The sequence below is a fragment of the Anser brachyrhynchus genome (assembly GCF_964034855.1).
Source record: "Anser brachyrhynchus genome assembly, chromosome: 20".
NCBI classification, from domain to species: Eukaryota; Metazoa; Chordata; class Aves; order Anseriformes; family Anatidae; genus Anser; species Anser brachyrhynchus.
Window position 1 is genome coordinate 12,347,833 of NC_137713.1, and position 22,163 is coordinate 12,369,995.

General features: G+C 50.8%; 2 protein-coding genes across 4 annotated transcripts; both read right to left on the reverse strand.

Moving 5' to 3' along the window:
• Nucleotides 1-1,899: 1,899 nt before the first annotated feature.
• On the reverse strand, nt 1,900-5,470 carry VPS37D (VPS37D subunit of ESCRT-I). Of its 2 annotated transcripts, none has more exons than XM_080563338.1 (4): nt 4,338-5,470; nt 3,310-3,492; nt 2,905-2,987; nt 1,900-2,741 (listed from the first exon to the last, which is right to left on the reverse strand). In XM_080563338.1, exons 1-4 carry the CDS (start codon nt 4,608-4,610, stop codon nt 2,420-2,422), a joined length of 861 nt encoding a protein of 286 aa, XP_080419464.1. In that variant the 5' UTR covers nt 4,611-5,470; the 3' UTR covers nt 1,900-2,419. The 2 variants fall into 2 exon arrangements, with proteins under 2 accessions (XP_080419464.1, XP_080419463.1); XM_080563337.1 differs by having other exon boundaries at nt 3,321-3,492; nt 4,338-4,827.
• Nucleotides 5,471-12,587: 7,117 nt separating this feature from the next.
• On the reverse strand, nt 12,588-21,984 carry LOC308180920 (fibrinogen-like protein 1-like protein). 2 transcript variants are annotated; one of them, XM_080563354.1, is made up of 4 exons: nt 21,854-21,984; nt 17,182-17,322; nt 14,632-14,694; nt 12,588-13,642 (listed from the first exon to the last, which is right to left on the reverse strand). In XM_080563354.1, exons 2-4 carry the CDS (start codon nt 17,210-17,212, stop codon nt 13,014-13,016), a joined length of 723 nt encoding a protein of 240 aa, XP_080419480.1. In that variant the 5' UTR covers nt 17,213-17,322; nt 21,854-21,984; the 3' UTR covers nt 12,588-13,013. The 2 variants fall into 2 exon arrangements, with proteins under 2 accessions (XP_080419480.1, XP_080419479.1); XM_080563353.1 differs by lacking the exon at nt 21,854-21,984 and adding an exon at nt 18,919-19,157.
• Nucleotides 21,985-22,163: the final 179 nt, after the last annotated feature.

A 22,163-nucleotide genomic window follows, 5' to 3' on the forward strand; every position in this document is an offset into this window, starting at 1 on the left:
CAGCTTATAAGCTTTACTGACATTCAGCCCACACAGGTGCCTGGATCTGGGTTCCGGCACGCTCTATCCTCGTACCGTTTCCTTGGGGTGTTTTCCTCTTGAAAGTGCCTTTCCTGAAGAGCTGTGATGGCCTTCCTCTCCCAAGTGAGCATCCAGATCCCTAAGGAGAAGCCTTGTGCTTGCCCAGCAGCACCCCTCGTGTGCACGTTCACGGCTCTCATAGCTCAACATGCACGTCACTTGGGCCCACATCCCCATGCTTTTCCCACAGCTCCCAGTCATCTCAGGCAGCCTCCCACGCAGCCCCTGAGGGAGCCTGGATGGCTGTCTGGGGAACTCCAGGACACTCTGCATCCGAGCCCCTGCCAGACACAGCCTTGAGGTGGTCCCACGTGGAGCTTGCTCCAGGAGAGGACTTGGCCAGTGGCCACAGTGAGGAGGATGAAGCAAAGACCAAAATTACCCTCTAAAAGATGCTGGTTTGGGCCAACAGGGTCCTCCAGGACAGGTTGTGCACATCCTCCCTGCCTGTGCCATGGGCGGTACTGCAAGAGAGCACCGGGCACTCAGCACCATGCCCAAGGCAGCCTCCGGGCCCTTTCCCTTCTCTGGGAGCTGGGTATGGGAACATTGCGCTTCAGTGGCTTCAGATCCTGCCATGGCTGCAGGAGGTGCAAATAATGGTCTGTGGGGTGAAAGCGACAGTGCAAACCCTATAGCGAGGGATAATGAGGCCGCAGCCAGGACCCTTGGCCAACGTGTCCTGCACAGGGACTCTGGCCAGAGCCTGGGCACTGGCCTCAGGGCACTGGGATGGAGGAATAGCAACCTCTTGAGATCTGTAGCATGAACCTTCCTTACAGTAAAGCTGAGGGTTAAACTGGCCTCCTATGTGCTCCTACCCAGTCCCCTTATTTCCCTGGTCACATTAGTGTTGTGGGGCAAGCCAGAGCCTGACCAGCAGTCAGCCATGTCCTGGCACCCTTTGTTGAAGGGATGAACATAAACTGAGCATGGTGGGACCCTGGAAAGAAGGAGGTGCTCTGCAAAACAACAAATATTCCAGCCACCACAGTCTTCTGGCCTGCCAATAAAGTGACAGCATTCATTTCGGTGGCTGGTTCCTGATTTATCTTAGTCTTAAACCTGTTTGAACTGGTTAAACTGGATGACTGGCCTCAGTGCCACAGGTGAGGGTTGGGGTTTGGAGCATGGGGTGGGGTACCCTGGGTAAGGGTAGCAGTACTGCCCACCTCCTCCCTGGGTGCAGGAGCACTCATGGGACTCTGCAAGCTGCATGGTGAAGGGGATGATCAAGCACTGCCAGCCTACAGTCCATATTCTGGGGTGCTTTGAAGCCAGAGCCCTGTGCTTCTTTGTATGATTTCTAAGCTGTCTGCACAACAGGGCCTCCTAGCTGGAGGGTAGATAGACAGCTGGGGAAAACAAACAAAAACCCCTGCAACCAGACAGCGACTGAAAGCATAAGAAGAGCCTGAAAACCAATCAAAGGCTAGAAACAGCATCAACACACCAGCACAAGAGACATCCCAGTACAGGGAGCAAGTAGGCTGCCTGAGGGCTATCCTGCTTCCTCCCAGCTTTGTCTCACCATCCATTGCATGAGTTTAAGGAAAGACTCCCAGATGAGTCTCTGGGGAGCCAGGACTAGTGCAAGAGGGTAGATAGGGAGTGTGTACTAAAAATACTGCAGGGCTGGGGGGAGACCTGCACTTCCTGCTTCCTGTGGCAGCCCTCACCATCCCCACAATGCCGATGGACTGGACCAAGCACAAGGGCAATGCCTGTGCAAACCTGGCAAGTGTCACCCCCACAGCCACCTCCTCCCCACCCCTCCTGTACATCTGTTAACAGACAGGCCAACAGGGGAACACAGAGCATGGAAAAAAGTCTTTATTTAGAAAGCATGTGGCGCCCAGAGCTCCTGAGCCCTCTTCCCTGCCTCCTCCAACCCACCTGGGCTCTACTGACCCCCACCCCCATCTCCCATCACTGTTCCTCTTGCTGTGGACACAGACATATCTTTCCCCCCAACAGCTCACCAAGCGCAGCATCTACTGCCTGGCCACACTTGCTACCCCACTGCATCCTCAGCCAAGCAGCTCCTTCTCCACAAGTACCCACCCCCTGTACCTGCCCGACAGCTACCACAGCCTCAGGGCCTTGTGGACACCCCTGCGTGCTCCCTGGCCAAGACCATGCAGCCCACAGGGCACCGCCCTGCCCCTGTTCTGTTACCGGTGTGGTGGCTCCTGCTTCTGGTGGCGTGGCAGCTGCTGCACGCAGAAAGGACGGGGGCTGAGCAGGGGGACGTGTCGGACAAGGCGCAGGGGCAAGCCCATAGGGGTGTCAGGGCAGGGGGCTGCTGGCTGCTTTTCCAGGGCTGGGAGATGGCGTTTCAGAGGTACAGCTGGCATGGCAAAGGGCACAACAGTCTCTGAGGGGATAAGACAGGCAGGCACGAAGTGATAGCAGAGATGGAGGTCTTTGGGGGTTGCTCCGCTCCACAGCGGGGCAAGGCGGACTGGCGCTGGGCTGACTTGGGCACCTGGGCGCCCCACGGGGCCTGCAGGGTGCCTGTCTGCCCTGCCTTTCTGCAGCAGCTCCTGCAGTTTCTCCAGCTGCACCCGGCAGATGTGAGAGCGTGTGCGGCTCTGGCAAAAGGATTCCAGAAAGGCATCAAGGGGCAGGTCTTGGGCCAGGAACTGCTCCATCTGTGCCTGCAGGACAGGCAGTGGGCAGTGTCAAGCAATGAGAGCTGCAGGACCATGGAGGGAGCCCAGGTGGCTGAGCCCCTGGACTGTTCTCCAGGGTCCTGCACACAGGAGGGCACAGGCCCCAGGCGAGGAAGGGGCAGTAGCACAGGGGCCTCATCTGACTCACCTCTGACTCTGCCTCGGAGGCATCCAGCTTGGCTTGGAGCTGGCCAAGGGCACTCTGTGGGCTCCACTTCTCCAGGTATGTCTCTGTGCCAGGAAAGGATGGAGCTGCCAACAAACCTCCCCCCAGATGTCCCCACTGCTGGGATTGTGGTCTTTCCCACTCCCAAGCATGAGGGGACCTCTCCCCCCCTCAACAAAAAGCCCCCAAACACATCCCTGGAGCAATCTGCACAGCAGAGCTTGCATCCTACCATGGCAGCTGAGCGCCAGTTACACCTTACACCACTCCTGATCACAACCAGGCCATATCCCCATGCATGTCTGAGGGTGCTGAGCCCACCCTGGCCTTCCTGTTAATGCAGCATTCTCTGGACATGCCAGCCAGCCCTGCACAGCTCCGCCTTACCCTCCACTCACCCAGGCGCTGCTGCTTGTCCCAGCACGCTTCTTGTATCTCCTGTAGCTCCTGGTACTTGATGGCTAAGGAAGCCTTCCCGTCCTCCAGCTGTGGGCGCAGGGACAGGTTCTCCCTGGCCAGGGTACTGTTTGATGCCAAACACATCTCCCGCTCCAGCTGCAGACTCTGAAACTACGGGGATGCAGGGTTCACACCGGGAGGCACAGCTGGAGCCACTCTGAGCCATGGAACCTCCCCCCATCCCCACCGTCTGCTCTGTCTCAAAAGGGGCACGTCCTAGGGAAAACTCATCCACAGCACAGGGCAGGATACCTTGAAGGTTAGCAGAGCTCACAGCTGGCATACCCAGCCCCCCTTCTGCAGCGAGTCACAGCTCCTGAAAGGCCTCATTAGCTAATGAGGATGTCAGGAGAGAGGCACCCTCTCCTGCTGCACACACATCTTCCACCCATGGAAAGCAGAGAGCAGGCCAAGGGGAAGTACGGTGACAACAGGCTTACATTAACTTAAAAATAGTGTCTCCATTCCCGCCAAGCAGCACAGGACCCATGGGAGCCGAAGGGCACCCCTGGATTATTCCGGCCACCTTGGTGTGAGCTGGGGGAAGGCACCCAGGCGTGGGGGGGCACAGCTGGGGGGGCTCCAGGCGGGGAGCAGCTGCCACAGGGCTGCGGCACATCCCTCGGCCGTTTCCTCCCTTGCTGCCGTTCCCCTGCAATCGCAGCTTTGCCTCAACAGGGAGAGCAGCGGAGGCAGAGGGTCTGACCGCGCTCAGGTTTTCGATGGGTGCGACGGCCGCTGCCCCCCCCCCCCCCCACTCCCGGCGGCGGCAGCAGCAGCACCGGAGCAGCCGCAGGTACACGCACAAAGCTTCCCCCGCGGCCGCCGTGACCGAGGCGGCGCGGCTGGGACGCCAGGCCGGCCAGTGCCCGGCCAAAGAGGGACGGGGTCCGGACCGCCCAGCCCCGCTCCTCGCACGGTGCTGCCGGCGGCCCCGAGCCCCGCCGAGCCCCTACCTTCCTGCTGAGGCGGGCGGCGCGCTGCAGCCGGGGCTCGTCCTGCAGTAACGCCCGCAGCTGCACCGTGCTCAGCGCCGCGAAGCAGCGCGGGGCCTCGGGGGGCGCCAGGGGCCGGGCCATGGGCCGGGCACGGTCGGGACCCCGCCGCCGTCCGCCGCCGACCGCGGCACCGGGAGCCGCACGCCCGGAGCCCCGCCCCGCCCCGCCCGCCTTAACGGGGCCGCCGGGAGCGAGGCGCTTCCGCCACGCGCTGTCCTGGGCTGCGGGCATGCTGCGCCCGCTGGGTGCTTCCTGCGCTGCACTGCGCCTCGCCGTGTGTATGCTGCACCTGCTCTGTGCACCCTGCGCCCCGCTGTGTGCTTCCTGTACCCGCTACGTGCATCCTGCACTGCACCCTCTGTGTGCACCCTGTGTTGCATTGCACCTCGCTGTGTGCATGCTGCACCTGCTGTCGGCACCCTGCACTGCACCTTGCCTGTGCGTCCTTGTGTTGGGTTTATGTGGCAAAGATTTTGTTGCGAGGGGGGCAGGGGAGGAGGGGAGATGGGGTGGAAAGGGGATGGCTGCAGGGATGGCCTCTGTGAGGAGTCCAGAAGCTGCTCCATGTTAGATAAGGGCCATTTTCAGCCATCTCCAAAAGGTACCCGCCACTGGCTAGAGCCATGCCAATAAGCAAGGTTGTCTGTACCTCTTAGAGCAGATTTAAGAAAGGGAAAAAAAATGCTACACAGCAGCAGCTGGGAGAGAGAGGAGTGAAAAACACCCTGCAGCCCCCAAGGTGAGTGCAGCAGGAGGCAGGAGGTGCTCCAGGCTCACAGCAGCAGTTCCCCTGCGGCCTGGGGAGAGGCCCCTGGTGGAGCAGGCTGTCCCCCTGCAGCCCACGGGTCCCACACGGAGCAGATCTCCACGCTGCAGCCCGTGGAGGAGCCCCCGCTGGAGCAGGTGGATGTGGCCTGGAGGAGGCCGTGGCCTGGGGAGAGCCCCCGCAGGAGCAGGCCCCAGGCCAGAGCTGCAACCATGGAGAGGAGCCCACGCAGGAGCAGGGGGCCTGGGGGGAGCTGCCACCCGTGGGGGACCTGTGCTGGAGCAGTTTGCTCCTGACAGATGGCCCCCATGGTACGGAGCCATGTGGGAGCAGCTCTTGAAGAGCTGCTGCCTGTGGGCAGCCCCTGCAGGCTCAGTTCAGGAAGGACGGCATCCTGTGGGAGGGACCCCACGTGGAGCAGGGGCACAGAGTGACTGTGAAGGAGAAGCAGAGACAAAGAGGCATGGTATACTGATTCTGTCGGGGATGGAGTTAACCGTCCCTGCAGCAGCCCTTATAGCGTTGTGCTCTGCACTTGTAGTGAGAACAGCACTGATATCACACCAATGTTCTGTCTGTTGCTGACCAGTGCTGGCACAACATCAAGACTTCTCCAAACCTTCCACAGCCAGTAGGCCGGGGGTGGGCAAGACGTGGGGAGGGGAGATCACCAGGTCAGCTGACCTAAACTGACCAAAGGGATATTCCATACTGTATGATGTCACACTCACCAATAAAACGTGTGGAAGGAGAAGGAGAAAGGGGGCTCTTGTTATGGAGACGTCTGTCCTTTCAAACAACCACTATGCCTACTGAGGCCCTGCTTCCCAGGATGTGGCCAAACATCACTCATTGATGGGAAGTAGAGAGGTTTTTTTTTCCTTTCTTTCTGTGCTTCCACATATGGCCTTTGTTATTTTTCTTTTTTTTTTTTTTTCTTTTTCTTTTTTTCCCTTTTTTTTCCACTTAGTTAAATTATCCTTATCTCAACCCATGAGCATTGTTTTTCTTTCCATCATGCTTTCTTCTCCTTTTCTTCTGAGAGAGCGGTTGTGGTGGAGTTCAGCTGTCCAGCAAGGTAAAACCAACACACATGGACTGACCACAACCCCCATTCCCCATTTCCCTGCCCACTTGGGGGGAGGATGTAGAAAATTGTGGTTGGGGGGGAAGGTGTTTTAAGTTTGGTTTTAGTTTCTCACTGCTCTAGTCTGTTAGTAATAAGCAATCAGTTACATTAATCTCCCTGTGCTGAGTCTATTTGGCCTGTGACGGTAGTTGTTGAGTGTTCTCCCTGTCCTTATCTCAACCCATTTGCCTTTTTTCATTATATTTTCTCCCTCCATTCTTTTGAGGAGAAGGAGTGAGAGAGCAGTGTGGTGGAACTTGGCTGCCCATCAATGTGAAAGCACCATACACCTGAGGCCAAGCAGTGGGCATTAAATGCTGTCTCCCACCAGATAGTTTCTCTGGAAATATTAGCCTTGACCAGGCTGACCCCAGGACAGAGCAATTCCTGCTCCAGTAGCAGCGCATGGCTCTCACTACAGCTATGTTTTTTACTAACGTAGAACTTCTCTGGAATGCAATCCCCACCTCCTGTGAGTTCCTGGTGTGCTACTTTTCCCGCAGCTTCTGCACTGCAACATCTTTTACGTAAAGAGTAAGAGTAGGGCTATACAAGGAGAGTTTCCCAGCCTCCAGCACAGAAATGTCTGGAAACAGATCTGATAAGGATTTGAGCAGTCAAGTTTCTACCCCTGAATTTTTCTGAGCAGCAGAGATGAAGCATCAAGGACTGACTGCAGCCCCCTTTCCCAGTTCCCCTGCCCCACTTGGAGGGAGGACACAGAAGAAGATGGATGGGGGGAAGGTGTTTTTAGTTTGAGTTTTTTTCTGCTTTAGCTTGTTAGTAGTAGGTAATCAATTACATTAATCTCCCTGTGCTGAGTCTGTTTTGCCTGTTACAACAATTGTTAAGTGATCTTCCTGTCCTTAACTCTTGAGCCCTTTTCATCGTACCTTCTCCCCCTTTCCCTTTGAGGGGATGGGGTGTGTGTGTCTGTGTGTGTGTGTGTGTCTGTGTGTGTGAGAGAGAGAGAGTGGCTGTTGGAGCTTAGCTGCCTCACTGAGTAACCACCACAATCCCACACCCTCTATGTGCTTCCTGCACCCCTCTGTGTGCATCCTACACTGCACCCTGCCGCGTGCTTCCTGCACCTGCTGTGTGCATCCTGCACTGCACCCTGCTGTGTGTGTCCTTCATTCCACTGTATGCTTCCTGCACTGCACCCTGTGTGCTTCCTGCACCCCACTGTGTGCTTCCTGCATATGCATGCACGTATGTGTCCTGCACTACAGCACACTGTGCGGAACTTGCACAGCAATGCATAGCATCCTGCATCACACTGTGTGCATCCTGCTTGTCACGGCATTGGTCTTGCCCTGCACTGCATTTATACATCTTGTGCACATTCTGGCACTGCTGCACCTGTCAGCTCAAGAGAGATTTACCCTGCCAGAGCAGAGCACCAAGGCACCCTGGCACTGGAGCTACTCTTGAACGCTCTTCTGCCTGCTGCTCTCCCCAGCATCCTCAGGCTCCAAGTTCTGGGAAGTATTTCTATGCAATGAGCCCTGACAGGGTTCTGGCTGCCCGCCTACCAGTGGCTCCTTGTCCCAGTCTGGCATAGAGCCTTGGTGCTGGTGGTCCAACCAGCCCTGCTTGGCGCCATTTGGGCTGCTAATGCACTGCCACATTGACAGGGAGCGTCCCCGGGCCTGCAAGTCACACCAGCATCTCATGAGGTAACAGGCACCAAGTGCTGTGCCTGCAGGATCCTCCTGCCTGTGCACCCATGGGCGCAAAGCCCCCAGGGCACTGATTTCTTGAAGCAGACTGTCCAGGAAGAGGTCAGGGCCGTCTGGGAAGCCCTGTGCAAAGAGCTGTGTGTGTTGTAATGAAGATGCTGCTTTACAGATGTCTCTCCCCAGTTATGGCTAGGGAGGAGCTCCAGAATTTCCAACTGTCCTTTTAGCTGCTTTGTGCACAAAGAACACTCTATGGCAAGGGGTGGTGAGAAACCCAGCCTTGCTGATACTGAGAAAAAAAAGCCTACAAAGGGCTGTGGTTTCCTGTGCTTCATTCTCCTCCAACACATGCACCTCTGCAGAAGGTGCTCCTAGCCCCTCCACCTGCTTGTGCACTGGCTCAGTTCACAGCATCATTTCTGAGAGCTCCTGCAAAGCTGGCAGCCAAGTTGCAAACATCCGTGGTGGGGAAACACTACCCTCCTATGGGAGGTGGCAGAAAAGGGGAGCTGCGCAGGTGGTGGCAGAGAGCCCAGCTGTACAAAGATGGTACATGAAGGGTGCTCTCCCGTGCACCCCTGGGGGCTGGCCAGGTCCCCCCTCTGGAGCCGTCAGCTCTGTGCTGCTGCCATACGCTGGGCCCTTCGCAGGTTCTGTGCTTTCTGTTGGACTGGGTGCAATACAGGGTGTAGTGCATGCATTGCAATGTGAGGGGTAGCTTTTGGGGTAGTGTGTGAGGTGTAATATGTGCAGTGTAACATATGGGGCACAGTGTAGGGCAGCACATGGGTTGCAACATTGGGTGCAGTGTTTCAGGTACTGTGTGGGCTTGGTATATGTGATGTAGTGTAAGCGGGACTATAGGGGGTCCTACTCCTTGTCCATGTGTCCTCACCATCTGCACATCCCTGTACCAGCCCATGGCTCTGATTCCCTGTCCCCATCAGCCCCCCATGTCCCCATATGATGCTCCGTGAGGAGCAGGGTCCAGGGGTTATGGTTAGGATCAGGATCAGGGTTTACGATTAGGGTCAGAATCAGGGTTTGGAGTTAGGGTTATGGTTTGTGGTGTAATTGCCTAAAGTAATAAGGAGAATAAAAAATAATATTCACATTTTACAGAAAATGTACAGCATTGAAGAGGCTTTCAGGGTAGGGCGTAGCTGCATTATCTGAGTGTTCCCTAGGCTTCCAACCTTAGATGCTGTCACACTGGGGGAAGCTGGTGTGCTGATTCTAAGGAACAGTATGGAGCGTAAAGCGGAGTGGAGACACGGCGGCTAGGCTCTGTGACCAAGTGGTTCTTGTTCACACTGAGACCAATGAGGGGAAAACAAAAAGGGGGAAAAAAAAAGGAAAAAAAAAAAGAAAAAACGAAGAAAGAAAACAAAGGCCATACGTGGAAGCACAGAAAGAAAAAAAAAATAAACACCTCTCTACTTCCCATCAATGAGTGATGTTTGGCCACATCCTGGGAAGCAGGGCCTCAGTAGGCATAGTGGTTGTTTGAAAGGACAGACGTCTCCATAACAAGAGCCCCCTTTCTCCTTCTCCTTCCACACGTTTTATTGGTGAGTGTGACATCATACAGTATGGAATATCCCTTTGGTCAGTTTAGGTCAGCTGACCTGGTGATCTCCCCTCCCCACGTCTTGCCCACCCCCGGCCTACTGGCTGTGGAAGGTTTGGAGAAGTCTTGATGTTGTGCCAGCACTGGTCAGCAACAGACAGAACATTGGTGTGATATCAGTGCTGTTCTCACTACAAGTGCAGAGCACAATGCTATAAGGGCTGCTGCAGGGACGGTTAACTCCATCCCCGACAGAATCAGTATACCATGCCTCTTTGTCTCTGCTTCTCCTTCGCAGTCACTCTCTGCCCCTGCTCCACGCGGGGTCCCTCCCACAGGATGCCGTCCTTCCTGAACTGAGCCTGCAGGGGCTGCCCACAGGCAGCAGCTCTTCAAGAGCTGCTCCCACATGGCTCCGTACCATGGGGGCCATCTGTCAGGAGCAAACTGCTCCAGCACAGGTCCCCCACGGGTGGCAGCTCCCCCCAGACCCCCTGCTCCTGCGGGGGCTCTCCATGGGCTGCAGCCTCCTCCAGGCCACATCCACCTGCTCCAGCGGGGGCTCCTCCACGGGCTGCAGCGTGGAGATCTGCTCCGTGTGGGACCCGTGGGCTGCAGGGGGACAGCCTGCTCCACCAGGGGCCTCTCTACAAGCTGCAGGGGAACTTCTGCTGCGTGCGTGGAGCACCTCCTGCCTCCTGCTGCACTGACGTTGGGTTCTGTAAATTTGTTTCTCCATGTATTTTCTTACTCTTTTCTCCCAGCTGCTGTTGCACAGCAGTGTTCCCCTTTCTTCAGAGTACTCTCCCAGAGGCACAACCAGCATTGCTCATTAGCTCAGCTTTGTTCAGTGGTGGGTCCTTTTGGAGACATCTGGAACCTGCTCCTCTCTACCATGGGGCAGCTGCTGGGCTCTTCTCTCAGAATTCACCCCTGCAGCTCCCCTGCTACCAAAGCCTTGCTATGTAAGCCCAATACAAGGTGTCACAGTATCACAGTATCACAGTATCACAGATTTCTAGGTTGGAAGAGACCTCAAGATCATCGAGTCCAACCTCCGACCTAACACTAAGTACTCCACTAAACCATATTGCTAAGCTCTACATCTAAACGTCTTTTAAAGACCTCCAGGGATGGTGACTCCACCACCTCCCTGGGCAGCCCGTTCCAATGCTTAATAACCCTTTCGGTAAAGAAGTTCTTCCTAACATCCAACCTAAAACTCCCCTGTCACAACTTTCGCCCATTCCCCCTCGTCCTGTCACCAGGCACGTGGGAGAACAGACCAACCCCCACCTCTTTACAGCCTCCTTTAAGGTAACTGTAGAGAGCGATAAGGTTGCCCCTGAGCCTCCTCTTCTCCAGGCTGAACAACCCCAGCTCCCTCAGTTTGAGTGTCATCTCAAACCAACTCTGGCTACTGGAACTGTGCAAAGTAAAGCTGCCATTGAGCTGCTGGGAGCTGAAGGTCACCACCATTGGGTAGCCAGGAGCCAAGCAGGACTTAGAAAGCATTTGGATGTGTAGCTTGGAAGGAGTTGTGCAGAGCCAGTGCTGTTGCAGGAGAGATGACAACCTGGTTGCACACTGGGATGTGCTGTTGTGCGGGGATGAGGATCATTTGCTCCTTAGTCTGGCTGTGCAAACACAAGTCCAATTTTGGAGTTCCACTTGGAAACCTCAGAGGCCCAGGAGCAGCAGCAGTGTCATTTCTCAGTCTGCCTAATGCCACCTGAAATCATTGAGTCTTCTGGCTCTAAAAGCCAAATCTGCTCTGAGGACGGTGTATGGCAGGGAGGACACCTTTCAGCCACCCATTCTCCCCATCTGCTGCTATGGGTGCTTCTCTACCAGCTGACGCCACGTCCATCATTGACCTGCCCTGTGCACTCCCTCCCTGCACTGTGGTGCCCATTGCAAGGAGACACTATAATGAGGGAACTAAAGGCATGGCTTTTGCTCAGAGTGACTGTTCCCTTTCTGTCTTAGAGGATAACTGGTGTCAGGAAGGGCACTTCTAGGATCTCTAATCCAACCCTTGCATGGCAGAGTTGACCCCCAAAGCAGATCAGCCTGCTCAGGGCTATGTCTGATTTAATTTGGATTGTTTCCAAAGCTGGAGATACTCCCATCTCTGGAGAGGGCCAAGTGACATTGCAGGGTCTCTGATGGGTCACTCTCCAAGGCCAAGTGGGGACTCCAGCCAAAGCAAGAGACTTTGGCATAGGCTGGACTCTGAGGTCCCACCAGTTCTCTGCACTCTGTCTTCGTGGGCCATTGCTTGGTGCTGGAGGCTGTCAGGAGAGCAAGTGAACAGAGAGCAAGCACTGCTGGTGCTGTGCTGCCTCAAAACAAAGCCAGAACCCTTTGTAAAGGTGAAAGCGCTTCTTGAACAGTCTGTCCTGGCAACGCCATAGTGTCATGGGACGGAGGAGCTTCAGGGACCTTGTCCTGCAGCCTCACAGCATCAGCTCAGTCTGCACCTTTCCTGACAAAGGTTCATCTAAATTGATCTTTGGAAATTTGATATGATGAGCTACACTCTGCTCATTCTTGTAATAGGCTCTTCCCTCATTATAATCTGTCCTAATTCAACTAACTCCTAACATCTAACCTACCTTTCTTTTGCTTCCATTATGTTCAGTGCTTCTTGGTCACAGCAGAAAGATGTACTTACATCTTTGAAATCATTTTTCTATAGGATCGAAGCATGACTGTGCAGACAGGCAGGTGCCATGACCAACTCATGACAGACACAGACTCCCAGGAGGATGAGGTCCTCATCGCAGGGACATCACCACAGAATTTGACACTGGACTGTGAACATGGTGATGATGTGTAAAGAGTTCTTTCATGTGCTACATCCCTTCTGAACCCTCCTGCACAGAGTTACAGGTCCTATATTTCAGTGTAACTAGTTTTAAATTCTCTTACATCCATTTCTGTGAGAAACACTTCAGACTTTTTCTCTCAATAAACCCCATTGCTCCAGTCCTAGCACCTGACATGGGATTTCTTTGGTCTCAGCGGGAGCACATCAGAGATATAGAACAGACATTCATTAATGGAGAATAAGCTCAAGGAAGCAAATTTATTTGGCTGCTTTACCAGACACCACAGAGAGACACAGAGTGTATGGAATTTGTGGCACATAGCTTTTTTGCTTGTTGTGAATTCTGGAGGCAACTTATGATCACTGATGAAAAGTCATTCCAGGGTTCAGTGTCTTCCTCCAACAGGGAAGGTATATGCGGAATCCACAAATTTCAGTTTTTTTTTTCCTTGATTATGAACATAATAAAAAGTAATCATTGGCAAGCACAAGGAAAGAGCTGAAGAAAGGGGAAGACTGCACTAGAGACAGAAAAAAGAAAGTGACATTTCAATAAAACCCTGATACTCTTAGGCTCTTCTCTCTGCTCCAGAAAGGCTCGAGGTCTGCAGAGCCTTTGAGAGCACCCAGTGCATACAGGAGGGGGAAGAAGCACTAACAGTATGGAGCTGGTTTGATGAGGATAAGGGAAGATTTGCAGTCCCCTTTACACAGGCTACCCCATGTCATGCCACCTTTGAAATTCAGCCGTACAGAATAACATGCCGAGTACCACCACCCGCCCTCATAGCTGTAGGCACAGTTCTTACTGTAAGTATCCTGATCTCGATCTTTTGTGGAAAACTTCATGTTGTCATGCATAGTGTTGGGATTGTCTGAAGTCATGGCATCTCCTGCTGTCCCTGTGTAGGAGCCCAGCCTCAGCCGGTAGCCATGGGATTCATCTTCCACACTGAAGAGGTTGTAGTCTGCAAATTTGATGTTGTTTTTGGTGTCCCAGATGACAAACCTGACCTGGTAGACCTTCTGCTTGGCAATCTGATGAATGTACTCGGTGCCCAGCCAGTACTCGCTGCGCACATTCCCAAAGCCGTATTTATAGGTGCTCCAGGACTCAGCCCAGGTGACAGCTGTGTCTTTCTGGTTCCTCTGGATGACCGTCCAGCCCCCATTTGTCACATTCATTTCACAGTACACCACGAGCTGGTGGAGTCCTTTTGGCTGTATGATGTAGACACCGCTGCGGCTACCAGCAGGGATCTCGCTGCAGTCCTTGGGCCAGCCTGGGGCAGGAAACAGAGCTGGTTATTGCATTACATTGCACACAATGAGACACTGAAAGCACCTGGTAATTCTTTTGTACCTATATTTTATTGCACACACACTCCTGGGCTGTATTCCTGACATATTCCACAGGGGTAAATTAAAGTCTTGAAATAATCAAAAACATTGCCTTCAACCAGCACACAATACAACTTTGTCCAGGTCAGAGTCTCTGTCACCACACCACTGCAGTGCTGTGGTGATTCACCTGTAGCATGTTGGTGATATATCACCACAGAGATAAATGCAAATCTGGATTCTAAAGCCACTTGCACGGAAGGATTAGAGATTTATAGTTATCTTAGAAAACCTAGAGTGTGGTCCAGACATCCATATTGCTCATAACAAAATCAGCCTTTGTGATCTCAATAGGACAAGTCCACTGGTTTTCTCTGGGCTTACCCAAGAGCTCTTTAGAGGTTTTCTGACTTATTTCATTTGATCAGTCTTTCCATTCCCTAGATTGTCAGCCCCTTAAACAATGAAGCAATGTGTTCACTCACATAGCAGTACCAGTGGTTATTTCTACCCAGTGAAACCTTATCATGTGGTCATATGGACTGATGTTGACTTAGTGAGTTCTGTTACGCAGTCAGTCCTTTTCTTACCCAGCCTTGTCATCAAATGAATGGCAAAAATAGGATAATAACCAAACACCACAACTTGAAGGCAAATAATAAATCATGACTTTACAGTTTGGATCTTTAGATAGAAACTTCATGTTAAAATCCCTCATCACTAAGTCCAGGACGTGGCTGGTGTTAGGGTCCATCTGAGATTATGAGCTGTGACACTTCTGTAGCCTATCAGAAAATCAACATTTTTCCTGGGAGGAGCCTGTATACATGTCGGATATGGACTGAGATGGCTGAGAACTCTTCATGAGCCTCTAGGCTCTTAATAATGGTGGAATCTTGTGAGCAGATGTACTTCTTGAGAACAGACTTACCATGAGCCACTTGTGAATGAGGGGCAATGTCTCTGACCTGTCGAACATGTTTGTCATCCTTATCTGAATTAACAAGAACAGAGGAGACAGGAGTGAGTGTTGAGAGTACACATGTCAAATACCTACTGGGAGAATGTAATCTTCTCCAGATGATATTCCCATTTTTTGGTTGTTGTTGCTCCTCACTCCAGAGGAGCATACCTTTACCACTTCAGATATCAGCCAGATGGTAGTTCAGGGCGATTTACCTCTACAAATACCTGACGGGACAATGTAAAGAGGATGGGGCCAAACTATTCTCAGTGGTGGTCAGTGATAGGACAAGGGGTAATGGGTATAAATTGAACTACAGGAGGTTTCATTGCCATATGAGAAAGAACTTCTTTACAGTTCGGGTGACAGAGCACTGGAACAGGCTGCCCAGAGAGGCTGTGGAGTCTCCTACTTTGGAGATATTCAAAACCCGCCTGGATGCCATCCTATGTAACATGCTCTATGTGACCCTGCTTGAGCAAGGGGGTTTGGAGTAGATGATCTTTGGAGGTCCCTTCCAATCTGAACCATTCTCTGTGATTCTGTAATTTACATGATGTTAGCATGGGGCAGATGCTTCCTTGATGAGAAGGGTTTGAGCACACTTTGTGTGGGAAGAACCTTAAATAGTGGTAGCAACAGTGGGAAGACAGTTGCTAATTTACAGTAGAAGCAGTTAGAAAGGGATTCAGGAAGAAGAGGGATTAGAGGGGAAAGAAATGTGAGAGATGACACAGGAAAACCAGTTCTGGTATCAGGAACTTTAAGAGGAGCTCTGCTCAGCTTGCTCAGAAAGGAATTTGAAGGGTGTTGCTGGAGGAGAGGATGGTTCATAGTGAAATAATGCAATTTGTTCACAAAGACACTTTGTGTGTATCCAATGATTGTTTAAAAACAGAGGCATGGATCACAGGCTTATGTGATCCATGCCCATCACAAACAAACAAATAAATAAATAAAAAATCCAGTCCCCTCTCTGAAACAGACATTTAACCCTACAGCTGCTGCTCTCTGACATCCTCAAATATCTGCTTCCTGCTTTCTCTCTCAGTTAGTGCTTTCGTATCCCCTCTCTCTCAGGAAATGTTTAACTTAATCCTCTTTCACAGTATATAAGCCCATTCCTTCTCTTGCTATACCCAGAGTACACTTCTTCCTGCTGCTAGACTGTATATTGCTAACACATCCTCCTCCACAGTCATGTGATTTTGGAGCTGGATGATTCAGTTCTTCCGTTTTCCCTGGCACAGTCTACCTGGTATATTTCTTACCCCCTTTCTGCAACTCTCACCAAATATCTCTTGAAACTCACCAGTAAATGTGGTGGCTGGCCTGAGCCTGTGTAGAGTGGAAAACACACTTGTAACATGGTTTTGTGCACTTTCTCAGCAGGGTATTTACTTTTACTACAGCAATATGAAGCTGTTCACTAACATTTGTGTGTAAGCTAAAGTCTGCCCCTCTTCTCTTCTGCCTTCACTTCCTGTCCATTTGGATTCATACCTCCACAAGTAAAAACTTTCAAATGTTAGCCTGTCTTATCTGGCATGTCTCCCTGCTTACCTAGCTTACATTCACACTGGTCATGTTTTTAGAGCACCATACCAGTGGTCTGAGTGAGAGATGAGGGTGAAGCTCAGAGCACACCTCTTTTTCTGTATTCAGACTTGGCATTTCTCAGGGAAGCTTGCCAAGCGCTCAGTCATAGATGCTCTCCATGTTGGCATTTTCTTGACAGATGATCTTTGCAGTGAAGGCTGATGTGAAACCAGTGTTGAACACTTGGACCTTGTCCCTTTCTGCCAAAAACTCTTATTCCCTTGTAAGTGAACCAGCTCTTTCTGCTCACACAGCCACCCATTTTTTCTAGGAGACTTCCTCATAGCTCCAATGCTCCCTGGTACTCATAAATTACTCAATGCTGTCATTTGACTGGCCTATGTCAGTGACACTACTTACTACAGATTCTGACTGTTACTACAGACTCTGTTGTAACTTCACTCATTTCCTCTGCATTCAATTCTCTCTTGAATTCCCTCTCTCTGCTGACCTTGTGATTTCCAGAGGTGGCTAATGTTCTTGCTGTCATCAAAACAGTGTGATTGTTTGGTTTAACACCTGTAACACTGCTTCAACACCTGTAACACTACTTCTCCAAGGAAGCGCCCATTGTCCAGAGCACCCTTGCCTTGGTCTTCCTGCCAGTGAGATTGGACCTGTTCCTTCTTCTGTGATCCTGGGAACTCTGGGTTTTGGACTATTGGACTCACATATGGGCAGAAGAACTTAATGCCACACAGAAGATGAGACAGGCTACAATCAGAGGATGACATTGAGATTATTCTTGTTCCAGCAAAGTAGCCTAAATTGGTAGCAAATTGGTATTGTCTGTACATAGAGTAATATTTAGTCCTTCCTCCATGGCACAGGGGTGGGGTCAGGTTGGGGTGGAGAGCTATATAGGATCTTACTGAACATGACCTTGTCTGCCTCTCCCTGTTACAGTGGTATACTTACCAAGCTGGAAGGACTCTGGGTGAAGATTCATAATTTCATCCAGTGTGCCATTGCAGAGATGTAAGTTTTTTATGTCAAAGGCAAGAAGTGCTGCTGGAGCCAGCAGGGAGGTGCAAATCAGGAGAAAAGGGTACCGAGTAGCTAAAATGGGAAGAAATTGAAAAAAAAAAAAAAAAGAAGAAGAAGAAAGGGCACATAACTCTTCCATGAATCCCACTTGACTCTTGCAGAGTAAAATACAAAAATAAATTTGTTTATTTGTAGAGCTCCCTCTTGGAGCTCAAAGTCCCAATTCACTACCTTAGATGAACTATCAAATACTCATTGACAGGAGTCATCAGCAGTGGCAGCTTATGTTGGTGATTTTTGAGACAGATAAAGTGTGAAAACCTGGTCCAAACCCAAAGTAACTGTAATCAGAAATCCCTGTGAAAACCAAGTCTTGGGGCTAGAGATAACAAGTAGGGTGAGGATGGAAGGAGGTATCCTCTTTCCTCCCAGCTCCCACTCACATGTATTCTCTGGTGTGAACTGGGAGTACACTTGCCACCAGCCCAGGTTGGTGGGCAGTAAGAACCCAGATGTGTAGGAGGAGGCAGAAGAAACATGCAAGAGCCACTGCCTGGCTGTTGCAAATTATCTCCTTTATATATGGCTACTTCAAAAAGTCCACATGTAGCCATCTGACCCAGTTTGTTCTTGTTTGGAGAAGCTAGGGAAACCAGCACACTTTTTGAAATATTAAATCTAAATAAAATGACAGAAAATTTATCATGGTTCCTGAACAGTGGGGCATTATGGAGATACCTACCCAGAGGGAAAACAAATCCATGATATAATAGATATAGCTCACCCTGTCAGATTACTAGTATGATCCTTTACTGTTTGAACAGGAGCAGAGCCAAACCTATCCCAGCACTGCCGTGGGATACCTAGGTTTGGCATGGTTCTTAGAGATGACTGAGAAGGAAAGCGTTCAAGCTGGGATTGCCAGACTGGCGCTAGTATGTGTGATTGCAGTCATCCTAGACATAAACACCCCTTTCTGGGAATGCTGAGTTGTCCAAATGGTTTGTGCTGGATACAGTTCTACACCAGAGCTCTTTTAATCACTCTCCAGTCCAATTGATTTGTTTCTCAATTGCTATCTAACATTTAGTGTCTTGATGCACTTGTGTTTAGGGACCTGTTTAAAGATATCGTGTCTTTAGGCCGCCAGAGAAGCAATGTTCCTTTCACTGCTGGCCCATTCCTCCATAAATAGTCTTGAAAGGTCTGGCTAGGATGGAGATGCAAAGGAGAGGAACAGCCACTCCTGGGTGTTCTTCTGGGGACAGCAGTGTGCTTTCAAATCATCTAAACTCTAGATCTTGATACCTGTTCAATATTATATAAGAATATCTAAAAAAAATAATAATCCATTTTCTGTCCTAGGGTATTTAATATTTTCTCTGTAGAACTGAAAATTACAAAGAATGCTTGGTAAATTTGCATCTTATAAAATGGGCTATCTGGCAGTGCAAGGCTACATTGATACAGCGTGCACATAGCAGAAAATGCAGTCTTCTGCTCCAGTTCCCACCCCAGGGCACAGTGAGTCTGGGCAGACTAATGGACTTAGTGTTGCAATAGCCAGGGTGTGGGCAGAAGCGAGCCCTGCAGCAGACAAAGTGCTCTGGGATCCATAGCACATTCAGCAGCGTGGTGCCGTTCCCTCCCAGCCCAGCCCACACTCACCCATGCTGTCTCTGAGGGGACCCTGCAGAGTGGGAAGCCAGGCAGGTTTGGCTTGGCTGGAGGGGTGTCCAGCCTGAAAGTTATAGGTCTCGGCAGGTAAGGGGGTGGAGGCACGAGACCCAAACCACAGCACTTATGGTCTGGCTGGCAACAGCACCAGTGGTTTATGGCTTATTTGCTCTTCATCATTATGTAATATGTCCTCAAACAAAGAAGGCTGTGTTTTAAAAAGATGAAGATCTTTCTTCAGAGGCAAAGCTCTTAAGAGCTCATGAGATAGTGCCTTGAACAACCTCAATTTACAATGTCTGCCTCCCCCCTCCTTCCCCCCACTTTCCTGCTTGAAGGGTTTCCCCAGGGAACAGTATCCTCTGAGCACCCTGAACATTTCAACTTGAAAGTAAATACCCAGATGACATTCCCCTCCTGGATGGAAATCAAATGTCAATGGGTAAATTGCTCTCTCCAGAGTAGGCATTGAGCTAAACAGCCATTGGGGACCCATTTAGATCCTCTGCTATGTTCAGCAAAGAGGTACTCAAGTGTTCCTGGCAAATTTTGCATTTTTTATCTAAGCTCTGAACTTCAGAAAGTACTACTCCAGGTGTCTCCTGACATGCCTGCCACAACCACCCTGCCTCTTTTGCAACATGTGCTGTGTTTGTCCCTGGTACCACTGCCCCTGAAGCAGTCACAAGGGAGTTTTAGGAACTGTGACATGGCACTGATGTAAATGGTCTCAGTTCAAGCCTCTCTCTGCAAGTTACAGCATGTATTTCTTAAAGAAAATTCCAGTCCATCTTTTTTTTCTAGGGATCAATACCTTAGAGAGAAGAGCAGGCAAAGGGGAGACCTTAGTGCTGTCTACAACTACTTCATGAGATACAGAGAACACGGAGCCAGATTGCTCTTCTTGTGCATGGTGATGGGATGAGAAGCAATAGATCTAACTTGAAATATTGGAAATTCCAGTTAGAAATAGGGACTATTTTTAGCATGAAGTTGGTCAAACACTGGAACAGGTACCCAGGGAGGCTGTCAGATTTCCATCCTTGGAGGTTTTCAGTACTTGACTTACTTGACTGGACAAGGATGTGAACTTTATAGATCTGCTTTGGGCAAGGTGGTTGGACTAGATGACCTCCAGAAGTCCCTTCCAACCTAAATTAATGTATGACCCTGTGATTCTGTGACTCTGCTTGGAGATGCATGGGGACAGGATGAGAGGCAATGGACACAAGAGAAGGGAGGGAAATTAAAATTAGATTTAAAAAAAAGTATTATCCTGAGGCTGTACAAACACTGGGAAAAGCAAACAAACAAACAAAAAAAAACCACTTGACATGACCCCAAGTAACCCATTCTAAGTTTTCCCTGCTTTGGCCTAGAGGTCAGACCAGCAACATTCAAAGTTTGTCCCACTCTTTGTTACCTCATGTTTCTCTAGTTCCCCGAAGAGCATTCCTTCCTCAGCCCCTATGTCCCTGTATTTCTTCACAACTACAGCCATGGTTCCAGGCTTTGTGCAAGATACAGAGGTGGATGCAGCAGAACATGCGTTGTACTCCCAGGAAAAGGCACTTTATCAGTGTGAAGAGCAACAGCAAATGCTAGGGAACACAGTCTGAGGGCCTGTGGAGCACGAGAGACTTGTACAGCCAGGTGTGATTTACCCTTTTAGGATTAACTGCTACTGGCATGGCCTTGAGCACATTAGTGTGCCCTAATGGCTCAGCTTCCCCTGGCACCAACTCCACCTGGGACCTTCAGTTAGTTCAATCCATGCATCCATGAAGTCCCAGCTCAGCCCTGGGCCTTTAGTCCTGACCTGAAATACTTGTATGGGTACTGGGCTCCAGTCTTGTCTATGGCCTTGCTTTCTGGATGGATCTTATACCTATACTGTAGGTAGTTTGTCTCCTAGATTGACCACTCAGATCCATGTTGTAGCTTATCTCCAGACCTGTCTCTTGCCTTTTGTCCTTTTGTCCAGTATCCTGGACCTGGTTAATCAACCAGGTTTGCCTTGCCTAGGGGTGTCGCCAACACTCAGCTGTCTGCTGTGCTCAGCCCTTGCAACACAGAGCCCCTTTGGTGAGGGTACTCTTTTCTTGACAGAGCTCCTGACTTGCCTGCCCTTAAGGAGCAGCCAGCCTTTGCTTCTCCCAGAGATGTAGCTCATTCTCAAGTCCTGCACAGTGCTGTGTGCTCTCCCTCTCTGGAGCGCAGTGTTTGGACGTTGACCTCAGCTCTGCTTCCAACTTTTATCTTCTCAGAGTTTCTCTTGCATCTTTCTTAGAAACAGATCCCACTTCAGAGTGATTTAGAAAACCCTTGTTTTATAGCCTTGAAGACACCATTGACTGGAATATTTGAGCTAAAGTTACAACAGAGTTGTCTGTTATTTGCTGAGTTGCAGATAAGCTGTCCTGTTGACACACTGCTTCTTTGAAAGAAATACCATATGCATTCATCTGGCACAGCCTAGTGGAGCCTGCTATGCAGAGGAGCAGGGGAGGACTTTCTCTCCATGCCCCACGGGGCTCGTGTTCCCTCTGCATTGGGCAATCCTGTTGTGAGCAGTAGTCAAAGCAGCAGCTCGCCTGCCAGCCCCGGCACAGGCACCCCAAGGCCTTGCATTTCTCACCTCCAATGGCCTCTGACACAAGGTGGCTCATGGGAGCCCCTAAGTCACCCACTTCCCTCCCCTGCCTACACAGAACGGAAGCATAGCCATTCTACCTGGGGTCCTTCTTCTCAGGGTAACCTGGGCCTTCCTCCACCTATGGACTTGGAATTGCTGCTTTTATTCTTCTCTCAAACTAAAGAAGGCTAGGGGCAAGGGGATTGGGATGTTCAGACTCCCACTCTCTAACCAAGCAAGAAGGGGTGAGATGTAAGGGTGCAGATGGAATTTGATCCAAGGAGCCCTTACCTCAGAGAAGGCTGGATGCCAGTGTCCATCCAGACCTGCAAGTTGCATTACTTGACATGGGTTCCTGCAGTATGGAAAGTTCAGTGGGAGCCTCAGCTTGATGGCTTGGTTTGCACACCGGGTTTAAAGCTGTGACAAGAAGACAATAGATCTGCTCTATACACTGCTGAAAACAGTGCCTGTCTGCCAGGAGAAGAAAGCAGAAGGGCCATATCTTTACACTCTTAGAATTGGCTTGACAAAGTGATGGAATTGTCTGCACCTTCTGGCCTAAAAAGCAGCTCTCCCAAACCACTTGTTTTGAGAGCGT

What these genes read in the sequence shown, in the direction of transcription:
- VPS37D (XM_080563337.1), bottom strand. Translation starts at nt 4,610, where the DNA reads ATGCCCGCAGCCCAGGACAGCGCGTGGCGGAAGCGCCTCGCTCCCGGC. An exon ending in GGACAAGCAGCAGCGCCTGG is followed by an intron (nt 2,988 to 3,320) that starts GTGAGTGGAGGG and finishes TTCCTGGCACAG; the next exon opens with AGACATACCTGGAGAAGTGG. An exon ending in CCTCCGAGGCAGAGTCAGAG is followed by an intron (nt 2,742 to 2,904) that starts GTGAGTCAGATG and finishes CCTGTCCTGCAG; the next exon opens with GCACAGATGGAGCAGTTCCT.
- LOC308180920 (XM_080563353.1), bottom strand. An exon ending in CCCAGAGTCCTTCCAGCTTG is followed by an intron (nt 14,695 to 17,181) that starts GTAAGTATACCA and finishes TTGTTAATTCAG; the next exon opens with ATAAGGATGACAAACATGTT. An exon ending in TCATTCACAAGTGGCTCATG is followed by an intron (nt 13,643 to 14,631) that starts GTAAGTCTGTTC and finishes TTCCTGCCCCAG; the next exon opens with GCTGGCCCAAGGACTGCAGC.